The sequence below is a fragment of the Trichosurus vulpecula genome, chromosome 1 (assembly GCF_011100635.1).
Source record: "Trichosurus vulpecula isolate mTriVul1 chromosome 1, mTriVul1.pri, whole genome shotgun sequence".
Lineage (NCBI taxonomy): Eukaryota > Metazoa > Chordata > Mammalia > Diprotodontia > Phalangeridae > Trichosurus > Trichosurus vulpecula.
Window position 1 is genome coordinate 162,923,112 of NC_050573.1, and position 20,280 is coordinate 162,943,391.

Consider the following 20,280-nt stretch of genomic DNA (forward strand, 5'->3'; position numbering starts at 1 on the left):
TTCAAAGAAGTGACCCCCTGGAGAAAAACCTACCAATTCCCAAAGCTGCTAGTCCAGAGATAGAGAGTGCATACCTCTTCCATAATGTTCATACCTTTTCCAGTCTTTCTAATGGTTTCCAATCAAGTAAAAGGTCACAAATACCCTTGACAAACAGAAAAGGTGATCTCTCCTTCCATAAGCTTTTGGCCTTGAACCTCCATTTCATCAAATGTTGTAGCTCTAGCCCAAAGGTCAATGCTATCCATTACCTTATAATGTCACTACGAGGGAAAGAAAGGCAAAATGCCCTTTCCCTTTTCAGGATTACTTCTTTCTTCTTTATGTTGCCTTCTACCACATTTCTGAGTTTGGAGCTGAGGGGGAACCTGTGCTTTTGTGCCATGCCTGTGCTTCATCAGGTTCTTTTAGCGATAGTCCACGCCTCTTTTCAAGGACATCATCATTCAATAACAGGGGAAAATCAGCAGATATCAGCTAAATCCTACCATTTTATCTAGACAGAGTCATTTATTTTGCTATATAAAGAGTAACTAGCTAGAATACCTGTCCCTGAGCCCTCTGGTTGAATCCTATACTAAGTAACTAGGGACACAATTACATCATTCATGGTCACATAAAATATGTAGTAGGCACCTTGCTGATACAAGTGTATCTTAATCAGCATTTCAAAATATTTTATGGTGTGATGGAAAAGACACTGGATTTAAAGTTGAAAGGCCTAGGGTTCAGATCATGGCTGCTTATTACCTATGGGGCACTTTGAGCAAATCCTTGTGGCTTTGGGGGCCTCAGTTTCCTCATCTGTAAGATGAGTGGTTTAGACCAGATGATGCTTAAGGCCTCTTATAGCTTAAAATCTTACGGTCTTATGATTGCTAAAAAGTTAAATGAGACAAATATTATTCACAAAATAATTTCCTTATTATTTCATCCATTTTATTATGTCCTGAAGCTTAGACATAGAAAACTCATGTCCTATGTCCTTTAGGAAAAATCTCTAGAATAAGGGGTGCTAAATTTTTTTATTCTCTCTCATTTGACTTTATCTTTTTTCCTACCCTTCTTCCTTGCTTGCTTGATTTTCCTCCTCCTCCTCCTCCTCCTCCTCCTCCTCCTCCTCCTCCTCCTCCTCCTCCTCCTCCTTCTTCTCTCTCTCTCTCTCTCTCTCTCTCTCTCTCTCTCTCTCTCTCCTTCTCCTCTCCTTTTCTTTTCCTCTCCTCTCTTCTCCTCTCAGTTTTTTTTGTTTGTCCATGGTCCCACAAGATTTCCCAATAGGAACATACCTGTATCTCTATGTGTATGTGTATGTGTATGTGTATCTCTCTCTCTCTCTCTCTCTCTCTCTCTCTCTCTCTCTCTCTCTCTCTCTCTCTCTCTCTCTCTTTCTGTTTCTCTCTGTGTGTCTGTCTGTCTCTCCTCTCACTTTTTTGTTTGTCTATGGTCCCACATGATTTCCCAATAGGAACACACCTGTATACCTAACCTATAAGGTTAGGGAGTGAAAGACTGTGGAAAAGAAATTGTGTCCAATTATACTTTGTAGGTCATGAAACTGCTGATAAAGGTCAAAGAAAAAAATAATGAAAATAAAAACATCGAACCACATACTGATAGACCAACTCACTGCACAGCAAGCCCAGATGGAAGGGCTCATTTGGAGCCTAAGCACCATGTAGGCTGAAAAGTCAAAAGGTCAGTTCTCAAATCACGACTGCACGCAGCTTCCATAGTCAGAAGGCAAAAGGGCGGATGCAGGTAGCATGAAAAGGACTGCTGATAATACATTAGTCTCTTAACTCAAACTTCTCCTGATTAGTAACTTTGTCGCTAACATAATTTAGACAATAACAAATGACAAGTTAAACAACATTTGTGGAAAGTATAAAAGCATTTTCCAGTCTTGCAGAACTTGCCTAACATTTTACTGTTTGATCCAAAATGATCCCAGGAAGCAACTAATGAAATTGGCCCTAGAAGACCCCATTCGATATAGAAACGACCAAAACTTCCCAGGTGGCTCCATCCCAAGAGGTCTGATATTGAGCCTGATGTCCCTAATTATTCAGGATGGATCTCCAACCCTACACATCTGAGATAAAGCAACCATGGTCTATAGAGTATCATAATTAAGATTCATTTAATGTATAATGGTTGTGTTAAAAAAAACATCCTAATATTAGTTTTGACGGCAGCTATTATTGCTTTTCCCAAAAAATTCCTTTAAATATCTACACATGGAAAAAATGTAATTGCAGAGATGAGCAACCTTTTCTAGTATGAAACATGGATTCTCCACCTCTGTGGTACCTTTTGGTGATCACTTTAACAGGGAATGTTGTGGGAATTATTTCAAAGATTTTTTTGTTTTATTGTGTCATGAAAATTGGAATATGTACAACATTTGATGAATACTTCTATCCCTTTGTAACATTTAGATATCTCATAGCATAGTGTTCATTTCTTTGATGATTTCTGTAATGTAATTGTTCATGAAATAATTCTATAATATAAATAATCATTTATAAAGACCTAAGGTATCTGTAGCTCATGTTTTGTACAATTTCTTTTAAAATCCAGGTTTGTTTGTTTTTCCCCATGCAGAACAGGAAGGTGAAAATGTACTCACGTTTTTAGTGCTGTTATTTACTCAGTGACAAAGCTGTGGTTTGCAAATATCATGGATGATTTGTGGCCTATTGAATCGTGAGTTTGATATAACAAGTGGTCCACTTCTGTTATTTTGTCTTCATTCATCTTGGCTTGAACAAATAGGGAACTGCATTTTGTTTCTTAAGAAAAAGCTGGTCTCTGCCCTTGTTATGAGATCGTGCGTCCCTCTTTACACTCAGATACCAAAACAATCCCCTGCACCAAGGGGTGCTATTTTCATTTGGAAATGGAGCCAAAACTATCCACAGCCCTACTCTTCCTCAGCTTTAGTTTTGCTTGAGGAATATTTCTAGTGGTGATACAATCAGTCCTACCTTACAACACACCTGTTTTGTTTGTTTTTTTTTTTTTTGGTAATCTCGGCCCCTCGCAGAATGAGCATAAGAAGCACAATAGAAATGCTTGTTGAATTTTTTGGGTTCATGCTAACAACTGTAAGCAGGTGGGGCCATTTTGGAGAGGAGTAGTCTAAAAGCGCAGAAGAGATATTTTTCTTTCTTCTATCACCTATCACCCATCACTTGTCATCTATCATCTATCATCTCTCTCTACTCAAAAGACCACCACTAGAGATCAGGGCTCCTTAAACTTTTCAACCCTCGACCCCTTCAGCACTTTTTAAATTATGGGTCGGGACTAGATCTGATCCTCATTGACCTCTGTCAGTCAATTAATCAATTAGCAAGCATTTATTGACTGTTTACTTTGTGACATGCCCCTGTGCTAACCACTGAGGTTACATACACAAAAGTTAAAGTTCCAGCCTTCAATGAGCTTAGATTATAGGGGAAGGAAAAGGTATATGTTTAAATATATATATATACACATACATACATATACACATACACATATATATGCATGTATGTATGTGTGTGTATATATATGTGTGTGTGTGTGTGTGTGTGTGTGTGTGTGTATGTATGTCTCTTTAGAAAATGAATATAAAATAGTTTGGAGAAGTACTAGTAACCTGGGGATCAGAAAAGGTATTATATAGAACATAGTTCTTAGAAAGAATCTAGAGATTCCCAGAGGCAAAGGTGAGGAGTGAGAACATTTCAGGCATGGAAGAAAGTCACTGGCTACTAAAGGCCCAAAGATGGGGAAGCTGGAGCATCTTTGGAACAACAGAGCGTGTGGAAGGAAGTAATGTTTAAGAAGCCCAGAAATGTGAGCAGGGGCCAGGTCATGAGCACTTTAAATGGTAGGAGTTTATTTTTGGTCCTAATGATATTCTGGAACATGGTTGTTGTTACTGTTTAGTCATTTTCAGTTGTGTCCAACTCTTCATGACCTCATCTGGTGTTTTCTTGGCAAAAATACTGGAGTCGTTTGGCATTTTCTTGTCTAGCTATTTCTATAGATGAGGGAACTGAGACAAACAGAATTAAGTGACTTGCCCAGGGTCACACAGCTAGTAAAGTATCTGGGACCGCATTTGAATTCAGGAAGAGGAATCTTACTGACTCCAAGTCCCACACTCTATCTACTGTGCCACCTAGCAGAATTAAGGAACCACAGGCATTAATTTAATAGGGGGTCGGGCTGTGTGCTACTTGATCAGAGCATCCCTGCATTTAGATTCTCCTCTCTCTAATTTGTACTTTAGTGGTTCCCTATAGTCTCTATGATAAAATTCAAACTCCTTTGTTTTAGCACTTAAAGTCCTCCTCAATCTAGATAGGACCTCCTTTAAAATTTCACTTCAAATAAATCACCTCGTATACTTGAGCCTTCTTTGGAATTCAATTTCCTGCCTCCATCCATCTATATAATAGCTCACCCTCGTGGGAAATGAAATCATTTTCCCTCATCTCTACCTTTCCCAATCCTTACCTTGTTATAAGGTTCAGTTAAGGTGCCATTCCCGCCATGAAGATTTCCTTGTCCCCCCACCATCATGATGTTAATGGTTTTGACTTCCTCCAACTACTTTGTATTTATGTCTATGTGTATGTGTTGTATCCTTCTCATGGAATGTAAGACAGGGACTGTTTTGCTTTGCATCCCCACTGCTTCTTTTTGTGGCTTTCATTTAGTGGGTATGGCTTTCATCACCTCATTCCTGGATTATTGCAATGGCCTGCTGATAGGTCTCTCTATCCCAAGGCTCTGTCCACTGTAGCCTATCCTACATTCAGCTATAAAAGTAATCTTCCTAAAGGTCTTACCACACCTTACTTTCCTAACATTCTTCAATCCAGTGATACAGGCCTCCTTGCTCTCCATGAACAAAACACGACAACTCTGGACTCCAGATATGTTTTTCTCTGGCTATCTTCCATGCTTCTAACCCTCTCCTTCCTCATCTCCACCCACTGGCTCTGCTACCTTTTTCAAATCCCAGCTAAAATACCCTTTTACAGGAAGCCTTTCCCAAGCTGCCTTAATTCTAGCACCTTCCCTCTGTCAATTATTTCCAATTGATTCTGTATATAGCTTGTTTGGACACAGTTGTTTACATTTTGTCTTCCTCATTAGACTGTGAGGCCCTTGAGAACAGGGACTGTCTTTTGACTTTTTTGTATCCCTAGCACTCAGTCCAGTTCCTGGAATATAATAAGTATGGTTATTCACTGCATGGGTGCTTAATAAATGTTAGTTCATTTTATTTTGATTCATTGTGTTCACATGGATGGGTCACGTAGTCTGAGTGGCTAATGTTTGTCTCCCTATACAGTGTCTACCTTTGTAGGTAATAAGCAATGATGGTGGTCTAATATGGAATCTAGTTAATCAATCGACATTTATTAAATGCCTACTATGTCGTACCAGGCACTGTGCCAAATGCTGGGGATACAAAAAGAGGCAAAAGATAGTCCTTAGCCTAAAAGAGCTTATGATCTAATGGGGGAAGACAACATGCAAACAAATATATGCAAAGCAAGCTATATATAAGATAAATGGGAAATAATTAAAAGAAGGAAGGCACTGAAATTAAGAGGGCTTGGGGAAGGCTTCCTCTAATAGGTGGGATTTTATTTGGGACTTAAAGGAAACCAGGGAGGTCAGTAGTCAGAGCAGAGAAGGCAAAGCTTTCCAGGCATTGGGGGACAGTCAAAGAAAATGCCCAGAACTGAGAGATGGAGTATCCTGGAACAGCCTGGAGGCCTGAGTTACTGGATGGAAGACTATGTTTTAAGGAATAAGGTATAGGAAGGCTGGAAAAATGGGCAGGGCGGGGGGGGGCTAGATTGTGAAGGACCAAACACAGCATTTTGTATTTGCTTCTGGAACCTATAGGAATCCACTGGAGTTTGTTGAATACTCTAGCGCTATTTATCAAAACTATGTCCCCTGTATGTTTTCCAAGTTCCTATTCACAGAGAGTGGAGCTTGCTTTAATTGCATCACTGGCAAACCTAAGGACTATTCTCTTTATCACCAGCTTATCATATTTAGGCAGTCACACACATATGGCACAATACAGTCTTATTCCCCACTCTGACATATATAAGTATCAGCTAGAACATCATTCCATATTAATTAACCTATGTTAATTCTGGCACCTCTGCTGGAGGACGAGACACTCTATTTTACAGCTATATCTGTATGAAGGGGAAGTTAGGTGGCACAGTAGGAAGAACACTGGGTTTGGAACCAGGAAGACTCATTTTCATGAACTCAAATCTGGCCTCAGACCTTTATTAGCTGTGTGACCCTGGGCAAGTCACTTAACTCTGTCTCAACTGAGAAATGAGCTGGAAAAGGAAATGGCAAACCACTCTAGCATATTTGCCAAGAAAACCCCAAATGGGGTTCTGAAGAGTTAGACAGAACTGAAATGACACAACATCTGTATTTCTATAGCACAATATAGGAACAATCAGGAACAAAATAGAAACCTCATACTCAAACCAGAATCTATTTCTCTTCTGATAGTTTGAACCTGTAATTTCTCTCCTTAAACAGCATCTCACCAGAGCAAAGTGGTTCAAGAGGCATGACACTCTGGGATTTCAAACAGCACAAGCCTAAATGACAAAATTCCTGATGTTCTTCCAGGGAGCAATTCCTTTGACTCTTTCCTAGGAAGAGGCTTTGCATCATTGCTCTACTGAAACATAATGATCTTCAGATGCATGGTCCCTTTGAAGGGAAAATCTTTAATTGGGAGAGAAAAAATAAATAAAATCCTTGCTGATTTTCTCAGAGGATGTGAAATTGGCAGATGAAGAAGGCAAGAGAACGTATCACCGCACTTGGCGCTGACAGCTCAAACTGAGAATTTCCTTAGCTCATTTCTTAGGTCATCTCCTCGGCCCACCCTCTCCACCCCAGCCCACATACCTCAATATCACTTTTAAAGAAAATATTCCAAGTGTTTTAAAAAATTTCTACCAAAGCTGCTTGATATATTTTCAAAAGTTGGTTTAATTTTATCCAGTTGTTACAAAGGAAAAAACAAGGCTCCAAAATGAGATTATTTGTCCAGGACTTTGAATCAAGTCAGAGATCAAATAAGGTAAGAATAGAACTTTTTCTCTTGCCCCCAGGCTTACTATTTTACCCATGTTATTCCCTTAAAATATTTTTAAAATCCTATACTAGATGCCGTATCTAAATTCTTAAAGCAGAACATGACCCACGTGTGTAAAAATATAAAACCAATCAAAGCTCCCCTTCAGGAGACTATAAAGATTGGCTTCACAGAATCTCAAAGTGGCAACAAACCCCAGAGGCCATCTAGCACCACCCTCTGAAGTATCTGATAGCCCAAAACTATCTCTCCTTCCTTCTCCTACCTTGAAAACTTTCCTTCTTAGGTTGCTATTGACCTAAGTTTAGATCGTTTTAACAATAGCTAACATTTATCTAGTTATCTAAAATTATATGCATATATATGTATTCATACATATACATATGTGTGTATATATATATACATATATAAAATCTCATTTAAACCCTCACAAAAACCTTGTACGGAAAATGCCATTGTTATTTCTAATTTGCAGAAGAGGAAACTAAGATTGAGAATGGTAAATTGATTTACATGAGATTACAAAATGAGTAAAATGTCTGGAGCAGGATTTGCATTTGGATCCCTCTGACTCCAAGTTTAGTACTCTATTGAGAGAAATGATTATTTCTCTCTCATCTTAACAGTCAATTATTAAAATTAAGGACACCCAAGCCTGTTTTCCCTGTGCTATTTCCGTCTCAGAAACACAGTCTCGAGGACAGGGCTGATGGAAGATAGGATTAATATTCTCCTCATTCTAGGTATTGCTATTCCATCCAACTAGATCAGACTTCTAATGGGAAAATGAATTCCTGCCCAATCTGTTCCACTCAAGGTAATTTGAGCACAGTAGATCCTCTGTCTAGGTTGTCCAAGACTGTGGGTGGTCTGGGTAGAGGTAGTCCCTTTGTCTAAGAGAGACAAGATGTCACTCTCCCAGCCCCTCATTAGAATAGGTCTGCCTATCATTAATTGTTAACCAATCAGAATTGACTGCCACCCTCTAGTACACTCACTTTTTGAAGAGCATACAAGCCATGAGCCTGCTGCCATGATTGTCTTTGGTCTGAGAGAGATGACCAAATGACCATTCCTTTTATTAACAAAATGCTGGAATTATTAATAAAATGATTAATTACTCAGAAATTATGTTTCTCAAACTTTTTATACATCACACTATCCACTATAGTCCAGGGCTTCTTAAACTTTTTCCACTCACCACCCCTTCTGCACTTCTTAAACTATGGGTCGCAGTCCCATATGGATGACTATACCACCTAGCTGCCTCACAAATTTCAAAGTAAACGAATTCATAGTAAGACATGGATTCCAGCAAACCAGACACTTAGTCCTGGTTCTAGTTCTTCCATCATTGTGAGACTTTGGGTAAGTTCCTTCAACCCTCTAGTCATTAAATTCCTAGTCTATCAAAGAGTTCTGGTCTGGAATAGATTATCTCAAAGGCTCTTGTCAGAACTAAATCTCACAATCCTTTTTGATACCTCCTTTGGATAGTCAATTCTACCTTCTTAGCTACTTGTTCTATACAAGGGGGGAAAGATTTCTTTCTCTAGACTTCTCTTTTCTTCCTAATCTTTTCCATGGTCCCATGATATTTTTTTTGCTCCATTTTTGTACCAGATAAAAAATAAGCAAACATTTCAGGCCTCTAATTCATCCCCAGGTCTTATCATTTCTTTTTGAGAAAACCATGTTTTGTTTTTGTAGAAAAACATTTTCCTTTTTTTCCCCATTTTAATACAACACGGTCTTGAGAGATTCCATAAAAATTTAAATTCCCTCATAGGATCTTGAATGGAATTTATTACACTGCCTTTTGAAAATAAATTATATCAATTTATGTGTAATGATTTAAAACTCCAGAATACCTCTGACAACACATTCAGTCATAGTTCTCCCTTTGGCCACAGTTCCAGTCTCAGTAAGAATGCTCCTCTCATTCTCATTCTTGCTTATATTTTCAGTTCCAGACCCAACCTCAATTCTAAGATCACAGTTTTCCTTTGGCCCAATTCTCAGTCCTGACCTAACTATTTTTCCACTTTGGGCCTTTCTCCCAGAACCTTGTTTTATTCACAGTACAAGTTTTGCAACAAGTTTTGCAAGACTCTGCCCACTTGGGTCTATAACTCTTCCAATGAACCAGCTATGCTCTAATCCTAGCCCAAACAACTTTATAGAAATTAAACTTAAAGAAATCTATAGATTTAAAAGATTTAGGAATAATGGATGGGAGTCAAGAAGGAAAGCAATGGCACCCCTCATCCTTTAATTATCTCTTAAGATTTGGAGGTTAGTTATATCATAGCCATACATTCTCAAGAAGTAAAGCAATCATGATTTCGATTTTTCTAAATGGATAGCAGATTAGAGTAATTCATACATACCTCTAAACTCCTTAAGATATAGATATATAGATATAGATATAATACTCTGTAGCTGCATTGTTTTAAATAATATGCTCTTCATTTTTTCTGGTACATCCTAAAATTCTATGCACACAAATTCTATACACAATAAAAATTAAATCATCACTATTCCAAGCCCATCAAAAATCATTGGCACTGCCAGGTTCTGCAAGAAGGTTGTCAGTGTCACTCCAGATTATCCAATAAATAGATGTCAGTCTTAAATAAAAAGCAAAATGTTCGCACTTACAATTTCTTCAAGACATTAATGAATTCTTCCAACTTGTCCTTGAACTGTAGTGCAAGCTCTACAGATGTCTGGCCATGAATGTCTCTAACGTAAATGCCAATATTGTGAAGGTCTTCATTCATGGGACAAACAAGGGATACTCTAAACAAGAAAACAAAGTAGTATTTTCAAGTCCTGTTCAGATAATAATAACTTTATAACCAGGGATAAGTTATACACATAGACACATATATAAGATTTAATTATATATATATAGATTTCATATGCATATAAAATATGCACATTAAAGCTTACATATGTAAACTGCACTAAGGCTTTTAGGACACTCAACATATGTCATTGTTCTTGAGTCATTTCAGTCACATCTGATTCTTTGTGAACTAATTTAGGGTTTTCTTGGCAAAGATACAACAGTGGTTTTCCATTTTCTTCTCTAGCTTATTTTACATATGAGGAACTGAGGCAAATGAGGTTAAGTGACTTGCCCAGGGTCACACAGCTAGTAAGTCTCAGGCCAGATTTGAATTCTTCCTGACTCCAAGGTTCCATATATACACACTGTTTTTTGCTCCCAACTATAGGAATTAGTGGTTAGCTTCCTATGTGCGGCTCTTTCTTAGATGTTCTGGCATTTTAATAATGGTTTCTTTTTCCAATGGTTTAGAGGCAATTTAGAAATCATTAATTCTCATACAGAACCTACATTTTACAATTTAATGTCAAGAATCCACAATATTTTGAAATATACTGACCTTAAATATAGAGGAGGCTATGATTAGATGAACCCATTTCAACTTCCTTTAAATAATTTTAAAGTATAGATGATTGGAAGAATACTCTGATTCAATTCCCTTAGGATTTTCTTCCCAATTAAGTGCTCATACAGTAAAAGAAATAAATAACAGTAATTTACATTAAAGTTCACAAAGCATTTTGGTGAGGACATTTCTGTGGGGTAAGTATAGCATTTTATTAGTGAAGAAACTGAGGCTCAGAGGAGTAGAATGCCATTTATCCATAATCATACGACAGTGAATGTCAGAGGGGGGACTTGAACTCAGGTCTAATGATACCATATCCAACTGTTGTTTCCTCCATAACATGTTTCTATCTGTCTTTAAAAACTGGGAGAAAAATATAAACTCTGACAAATAGAGATTAGCCATTTTATGGTGAATACTTAAGAAAATAATTACAATAAAGTTTGAGTTATCCGAAGCACACAGCCAATAAAAACTAATTATCTTGGACTTCCAGGTCATGTAATCAACAATATATAGAACTAGATTTTTTTTCCAATCTTCATGACATCTCAAACCTCTCTAAAACAAGAATTATACACAAAAGACAAAGTAATTTCAACAGTCTCTGCGGCTAACACATCAAGAGCCCCACTGAGGTAACAATTTAGTGAACTAACAGCAAGAGAAGACTAATCCCTAACCCCCTAACTTTCTCACTCAGAAATCCTTCCCTGACTGCCCACTATATAAGTAGGGTTGCACAAACTAACCTACAGTCTTGGAACAGAACACAACTCTGCCCTCTCTTCTCCCGATGTCAGTAAAACCAAAAAGCTTAATCTTACTCTGGCCTGGACAGCAACACTTCACCCCTCTGTCTTAGCCACAGAACTGAGGAACAGAAGGAACTAGGGCAGGAGAAATGTGTGGCTGTATGGTACTCCATACGCCTTAGGAAAACAACCTAGCATCCAGCTGGAGGCAGCACTGTCCCCTCAGAAGTCATTGGAGGCAGAAACTAAGCATGGTAAAACAGGACTTTCCCAGAATGGGAGGAAACCAAGATGAGTTTGAAATCCAGCCACCAGGGAAACTGTTGTGAAGGGGAAGGAATAATAGAGTGAGGAATAAAAGGAAACTAAGGGGAAAGATTGAAATTATCAAAAATCTCAAGTGGAAGAAAACTCAGCTGAAGACCTTAAGCGTAAGCAGATAAATGGCCAGGGAAGATGTTAAAAATAGAAGCGGATGTGGCCTCAAGATTAGCTAAGATTCCAGGCATCTCTGAATAAATATTGCAAGACAAAGGAAAATGAATCAATACCTGATGATTCAGAGGACCCTATGGATCCCCAAAAGAGGACAGAAATAAAGCAGAATGTTGCTGAATGGTTTAAAAGAGAAATGAGGATTATGAAAGCAGAATTTATGTCCTGCACAGCAGAAATAGTTGGCAAAATAGACAAACTTGAATTGATGATGGCAATTCTCAACAAAGAAATAAAAGAGGTACTAGGTGATTGGCTATGTAAGTATGGAGGACATGAAGGATAATCTAGAAAAAGAGAAGCAAAAAGGAATAATATTTAAGGAAAACATGATCACTATAAAAGCAAAACAAATAGGTCAGAAAGACTGGATGCATGGAAATAATTTAAGGTTTATAGGTTTTCCAGAAGAACATAGTGAGTCAAAATACATGGACAGCATCATACCAGACAGAAATAATGCAAGAAAGCGGCTCAGATTTCTGAACATAGGAAACAAAGAGTGAATAGAAATAATCTATAGATCACTTCCAGAAAGGAAAATACTCTATGCTATAAACCTTAAGACATATAGTGGTTAAATTAAACAATTACACTGAACAATAACAAATTTTGGAAGCTACCGGGAGACAATCCTTCAAATACAAAAGAATGGAAACTAAATAATACAACCCTGCTTTGCACCTACCAGAAATCATAGGAGGGAGTAGCATAACATGTTCTGAAGAAGAAGGGAGATCAAGATGCAGTTTAAGATAACCTACCCCAAAAACTTGAGCCTAGCCATTAATGAAAAAAAAATTTTAAAGGACCTTCAGTATGAAAGAAGCACTCAGGGCACAGCCAAAATGGCAGCTGGAAAGTAGGGATTTGCCTAGGGCTCTCCCCCAGGACCCTCCAAACACCTATAAAAAATGGCTCTGAACAAACTCTAGAACTGCAGAACCCACAAAATAGCAGAGGGAAACAGGGCTCTAGCCCAGGACAGCCTGAATGGTCACTGGGTAAGGTCTATGGCACACAGGGCTGGGAGTGGAGTGGAATAGAGCCCAGCATGGGCTGCGCCCGGACCAACCAGGACAGGAGCCAGGCAGAACAGGCCCTAGCTCCCTGAATCAGTGGACTGTGGCAGTTACCAGACTTCTCAACACACAAACACCAAGGACAACAGAGAAGGTTAGTGGGAAAAGCTGCTGGGACAGAGTGAAGGAGTTCACAATTTGGCCACCACCCTGGGGGCAGCAGGGGAGGTACAGCTGCAGAACTATAGGTTGCTTCCAGGCCCAGGCCTACCTGGTGGGAGGAATTAAGTGGCCTATCAGAGCTGGAGTGCTGAGCCTGCTAAAGATCTGAGTCTCAGTCTGGTTGGTGGTTCTTGGGGGAGGAGGAGCACTGGTGTGGCAGAGCTTGCTGTACAGAAATAGCTTTGAAAACAACAGCGCATCCCCTCAAGCTTGGAACAAGGTACTCTCTACTCTACAAGCAGTCACACCCCAACAAAAAACCCAAGGGTCAAGTAGTTGGCTGAGAACATGGCCAGGCAGCGAAAAAGGACTCAGATTCAGACTCAGACTTTGGAATCTTTCTTTGGTGACAAAGAAGACCAAAACATACAGCCAGAAGAAGTCAACAAAGTCAAAGAGCCTACATCAAAAGCCTCCAAGAAAAACATGAACTGGTCTCAGGCCATGAAAGAGCTCAAAAAGGATTTGGAAAAGCAAGTTAGAGAAGTAGAGGAAAAATTGGGAAGAAAAATGAGAGTGATGCAAGAAAACCATGAAAAGCAAGTCAATGACTTGCTAAAGGAGACACAAAAAATATTGAAGAAAACAACACCTTGAAAAATAGACCAACTCAAATGGCAAAAGAGCTCCAAAAAACAAATGAGAAGAAGAATGCCTTCAAAGGCAGAATTACCCAAATGGAAAAGAAGGTCCAAAAGACCACTGAAGAAAATACTACCTTAAAAATTAGATTGGAGCAAGTGGATGCTAGTGACTTTATGAGAAATCAATATATTATAAAACAGAACCAAAGGAATGAAAAAGTAGAAGACAATGTGAAATATCTCCTTGGAAAAATCACTAACCTGGAAAATAGATCTAGGAGAGATAATTTAAAAATTATTGGACTACCTGAAAGCCATGATCAAAAAAAGAACCTAGATATCATCTTTCAAGAAATTATCAAGGAGAACTGCCCTGATATTCTAGAGCCAGAGGGTAAAATAGAAATTGAAAGAATCCACAGATCGCCTCCTCAAAAAGATCCCAAAAAGAAAACTCCTGAGGAATATTGTCACCAAATTCCAGAGCTCCCAGATGAAGGAGAAAATACTGCAAGCAGCCAGAAAGAAACAATTTGAGTATTGTGGAAACACAATCAGAATAATACAAGATCTAGCAGCTTCTACATTAAGGGATTGAAGGGCTTAGAATATGATATTCCAGAGGTCAGTGCAGCTAGGATTAAAACCAAGAATCACTTTCCCAGCAAAACTGAGTATCATGTGCCAAGGCAAAATATGGATTTTCAATAAAATAGAGGACTTTCAAGCTTTCTCAGTGAAAAGACCAGAGCTGAATAGAAAATTTGACTTTCAAACACAAGAATCAAGAGAAGCATGAAAAGGTAAACAAGAAAGAGAAATCACAAGGGACTTACTGAAGTTGAACTGTTCTGTTTACATTTCTACATGGAAAGTTGATGTGTATGATTTGTGAGACCTCAGTATTAGGGTAGCTGAAGGGAATATACATATATACATATATAGACAGAGGGCACCGGGTGAGTTGAATATGAAGGGATGATATCTAAAAAAATAAAATCAAATTAAGGGATGAGAGAGGAATATATTGAGAGAGGGAGAAAGGGAAAGATAGAGTGGGGTAAATTATCTCACATAAAAGTGGCAAGAAAAAGCAGTTCTTTGGTGAGGTAAGAGGGGGCAGGTGAGGGGGAATGAGTGAATCTTGTTCTCATTGGATTTGACCTGAGGATAGAATAACATGCACACTCAATTGGGTATCTTACCACACAGGAAAGATGGAGGAAGGAGATGAAAAGGGGGGATGATAAAAGGGAGGGCAAATAGGGGGAGGAGGTAATCAAAGCAAACACTTTTGAAAAGGGACAGGGTCGAGGGAGAAAATTGGATAAAGGGGGATAGGATAGGAAGGAGCAAAATATAGTTAGTCTTTCACATGAGTATTGTGGAAGGGTTTTGCATAATGATACACATGTGGCCTATGTTGAATTGCTTGCCTTCTTAGGCAGGGTGGGCGGGGAAGGAAGAGGTGAGAGAATTTGGAACTCAAAGTTTTAAAAGATGATGTTAAAAAAAAAGTTTTTGCACGCAACTAGGAAATAAGATACACAGGCAATGGGGCATAGAAGTCTATCTTGCCCTACAAGAAAGTAAGGGAAAAGGGGATGGGGGAGAGTAGGGTGACAGAAGGGAGGGCTGACTGGGGAATGGGGCAATCAGAATATATGCCATCTTGGAGTGGGGGAGGGTAGAAATGGGGAGAAAATTTGTAACTCAAACTCTTGTGAAAATTAATGCTGAAAGCTAAAAATACTAAACAAACAAATAAATAAATAATGATTAAAAAAAGCATTCAAAGCATTTCTAGAAAGGAAACTAGACCTGACAAAATTATCTGTTTTTCAAAATATCTGACAAAAAGAAATTCCAGAAGTGTAATGAACAAGCACAAAGACCAAATAACGAGATTATTAAGAGATTTCTTTCTATATTTCTCAAGGAGGCAAGGGTGAAAGCAGAAGACAAATAGAAGTAATGGTGAAGAAACAGGCCTGAAACATCCTGGACTAAATTTCACAACACTCCACTTACAAGTAAATCAATGATTCTGTGGAACTAAACTATAGAAAGGGACAAGACACCCAAAGAGAGAAACGAGGAAAGATATAGAGAAATATGTGATGTATCCTAAGTCAAAGGTTAATAACAAAGGAAAATAACTACTTGAGTCTCCCAGGAAGATGAGATCTTACAGGAGAATGCATGAAGGAGCAAAAGGAGTAATTGAAACAAAGGCAAATATAGGGAGAAACCTTTATTTCAGTGTTGGAAAGGCTACCAATGATGAACACTACTGTAGGAAAAGTCATATTCTCTAAAAGGAGATGGAGATATTACTAGTATAAACTGCAGGGATTTGTACTTAGAAAACTTATCCTGCCACAAGAAAAAAGGGAATCAGAGCTCCTAAAAGAAACTGAAAACCAAAAGTGGAAAAAGGGCATGGCCCTAGGAAGAAAGATGTTTGGAAAATTGGGGAGGGGGGAGTGGGGAGCATAACCATGGGAAGGGCAATGACTAATAATGAACTACTATCAAGAACATAGGGAAATTCCTACTATGCTGCACCTAGCTATACCTGCAAGAACTGACATTTCTAAGACTGAGGCACAATAGATAAAAGGGAACCAGGGGATGAGATCTATAAGAATCTAAAAGATCTATAAATTGTTTAGAAGAGAAAACCCATAAGAACTAAGGTACCTTTACCTTTTCTTAAGGAAGCCTTAATTCCATGAGAAATATGAAGACTAAAGAAGGACTAAATAAATATGAGGACTATGAATCAAAGAAAAAAAGTCTAGAGGAGACAGAAATGGAAGATAATGAAGAGAGTGAGGGAAAGAAATCCTTTTTTGAAAAAGAGCCAAAATGAAATTTTCAAAACTAATGAATGAAATAGGCTTAAGGAGAGGAGATAATAGGAGATATTTTAATTCACTACTTAAATGAGAGGGGGGAAAGGTGAAGAATTATATAAGTAAATAATTGAAAGAAAGAAAAGGAAACTACTGAATTAAATCAAGTTCCCAATCTAAGGAAAGAGGTAACAAATAGAAGAAAAGGTGTTGACTATGAGAGAAAGAGAGCCAGTGGGAATAGGCCTGAATTCAAATATAGTAAGTTAAAATAAATAGAGACAAAGTATTATGTTTACAGAGAAAACAGGAACAAATTCTAATTTTAAAAAAGATTATTGTGAGGTACCTTTGAATAATTATATCTTCTTCTCCTTAATTATTTCCTCCCCCATCCCTAAATCACTATTACCTTTCTCCTTCTGCCAACCATCAGAGGAGCTCACCATCATGTAGATCTCAGAGATATATGTATTTTTTGTTCTGGACAATTCAATGTCCATATATTAAGCTACACTCACCAATGAAGTTAGAGCATTTAATCATTTTTAACTTTAAAACTATTTCCTACTTCTCCTTTACTTTGTTGTATTTTTCTTTTCATTCATTCATTAAAGAAACATTTAGCATGCTCAGAAATCTGTTTTAGGTGTGAAGAAAACACAAAATCCGGATAAGAAAAGATCACTACTCTCCTAAAATGTACATCCTATTTAAGGTGATGCCATACAAACATAGACTGCTTTTTGCCCATGATTCAATTCAATAAACATTTATTAAGCATTGGAAATTTGTGTCATAAGGGGAAAGTTATTGCCAATTTTGTGGTGAGGAGAAAGAAGAAATAGAGAAAGGAAACTAACACAGAAGAGACAGTATTTTCTAGAACAGACTTTAAATGATAAGTAGGAATTGAACAGACTAAAATAGGGTAAAGGACACTTCAGCCATTGGATACTATGTCAGCAAAAGCAAAAGAGTGTACTACATGTTTGGCAAAGGTAAGAGAGAATAGTCACACAAACTGTCTAGAGCCAAGGCTATATGGAGGGATATATGAGGTTACCCTGGAAAGGTAGGCTGGTGTCTGATTATTGAAGGTTTTCAATGCCTCCAAACAAATCTCTAACTTCCTAACTTCTAAATGCTAGTGACTTTCTTCTCTATTCTACATCAGTCATAAACTAGGTTAAACCTCACCATTTCCTAGAATTGTACCACCCCCAAGGGCTAGAGAGGGAAACTGTGAACTGACTATTGAAGTCATGGAGAAAATTAATGGAAGAACCATATATAAGAGTAACAGACATAGGAAAAAGGTAGAGGTATGGTACAATTGGTAGATTCCATGAAATTCAAAAAGAGAAATGATTGAGAGATATTGACTAAGGGATGGTCTGGAAACCAAAGCAAGGAACAAGAATATACCAACTTTCTCTACTCTCACCCTTAAGAGATTCCATGAGTAAAAGGATTGGCCTCTATTGAAGAAGGCTATAAGCTATGTGATGTCCTCAGAGTGAACAGATGAAAGGAAAATTGTTTGAAAAGATCAAGGACAGAGGGCATTTATGTATTTTCCTTATAGCATCTTTCATGAGATTTTAAATATTCAAAATGTTCCATGGCGGTTAAAGAAGTGTGATAGTCTTAAAAAGCTCCTTGATTTGAGTTCACCTTTTTGAAATTTCTTGATGTTACAAGATTTTATTGATCTTCTTGGCAAATTAGAGTAAATGTTCCACTTACTAATATTCTGAATTTCACTGGTTCCTTTTTTCTGGAGTTGGTCTATAGATTTATTTCTATAGACCGAGTAAAAACATTACTATAAAATGGAGTCCAAAGTTAAGGTCTTGCAATATTATTTAACAAGTTCTACTTAAGCCATTCATTCATCCAACAAATCTTTATTTTATGTCGACTAAAAACCGTGTTTCGTATCTATGTCCATTTATGGCCTTGAGAGTTCTTGAATAAATGTCAGAGCTCTAATTTCATACTACAGCAGAGTGACTTACCTTACTCTTAACCTCCATACTTCAACTGTAATCAACTATACTGACTACCTGATGTAGAGCACACTTGAAATTAAAATTTCCCCATTGCTCTTCACAAAAGTATCTGATGAAAAGTCATATAGCTATTTCCATGGAACTATTATTCACTTCAATTGGCCTCTCTAGTCTAAGTCAAGCTAGAGTGGGTCTCATTATACAGAGAATGCTTATGATCCTAAGAAAGAAAAGTTCAGTAAATCCAGTTGTTATCTTTAAATTATTTGTATCTATCCCTTTTGACTAGCAGAGTACATGACACATAGCAAGCATTCAGTAAATGCTTGTTGACATTGATTGATTGGGTTAATCTATTTCTAATCTTCATGTTGCTATTACATAGTAATAGTTAACTATCTTATTCAGACAGCACTTTCCCTTCATAAAAAGTATTTTTTTTCAATCATAGCAAATGCCTCTTAACTATTTCAGCAAAACATAAGCTCCCTGAGGACAGGATCTATAATTTTTTTTTTACTTTATTATCTCCATGGCCTGCTGCAAATCCTTGCATTTAGTAAGTGCTTAATAAATGTTTATTGAGGGGCAGAGCCAAGATGACAGACTAAAAGCAGGGACTTGTTTGAGTTCTCTCTCTCAAACTCCTCCAAATACCTGTAAAAAATTACTCTAAACAAATTCTAGAGCAGCAAAACCCACAAAATGACAGAATGAAACAAATTTTCAGTCCAAGACAACCTGGAAGGTTGACAGGAAAGGTCTGTTGCATCAGTATGAAAGAGGAGCACAGTCCAGCGCAAAACACTCCAGCATAGACAGGGCCCCAGTAAACCTGGAGCAGGCCTCAGGGGACTGAATCACTGGCAACTGTGGTGGTTTCCCAACTTCTCAACTCACAAATACCAAAGACAATTTAGAAGATCAGTAAGAAAGGTCTATCAGACCTGGATGAGAGAGGAGCACAGTCCTGACCCAGCCCTGGGGTGGTGGTGGCAGCACAGCAGTGGCTGCTTACAGAGCTCTTAGCCAATGGACAGTAGGGGGATTGAGCAGCTGACCAGAGGAGGATTTCAGGGATCTCTTTGCTGGTGCTGAGGCAGGATATTCTTCCTTTGCCCTGCTTGGATCTGGGTCACAAGCCTGGGTGGTGGTCCTGGGGCAAGGAAGAGTGCTGGAATGGCATCAATTGTGGCAGCTGTGGAGAGGGAATCCTCCTCACAGTTCCAAGGCAGAAAAAAGTGCTTGTGGTCACTCGCAGACCAGAGCACATGCCAGGAGAGGAGTAAACACCTCTCCTTTGGTTATACCACCTTGGAATAACTAAAAGTTTACAGGTCCCTCGAAGTATCCCTGAAAACAGCTGCACAAAACCCTGAAGCTTGGGGCAGTACACCCTCCACACTAGCAGCAGAGTGCTACCTTAACAAAGAGGTAAAAAGTCAAGTAATTGGCTGGGGAAATGAGCAAATAATGGGAAAAAACAGACTATAGAATCTTACTTTGGTGACAAAGATCGAAATGTACAACCAGAAGACAACAAAGTCAAAGCTCCTACATCCAAAGACTCCAAGAAAAATATGAATTGGTCACAGGCCATGGAAGAGCTCAAAAAGGACTTTGAAAATCAAGTAAGAGAAGTAGAGGAAAAATTGGGAAGAGAAATGAAAAGAATGCAAGAAAATCATGAAAAATTAATCAACAGCTTGATTAAGGAGACAAAAAAATACTGAAGAAAATAACACCTTAAAAAT

At 38.2% G+C, this 20,280-nt stretch overlaps 1 protein-coding gene across 1 annotated transcript in view; it reads right to left on the reverse strand.

The window, feature by feature from the left end:
* The window catches only part of CNBD1 (cyclic nucleotide binding domain containing 1), a 593,156-nt gene that overhangs the window by 485,862 nt on the left and 87,014 nt on the right, over window positions 1–20,280 (reverse strand). The window contains 1 exon segment of the mRNA XM_036742093.1: window positions 9,815–9,953. Within this exon segment, the coding sequence (XP_036597988.1) occupies window positions 9,815–9,953 (139 nt within the window).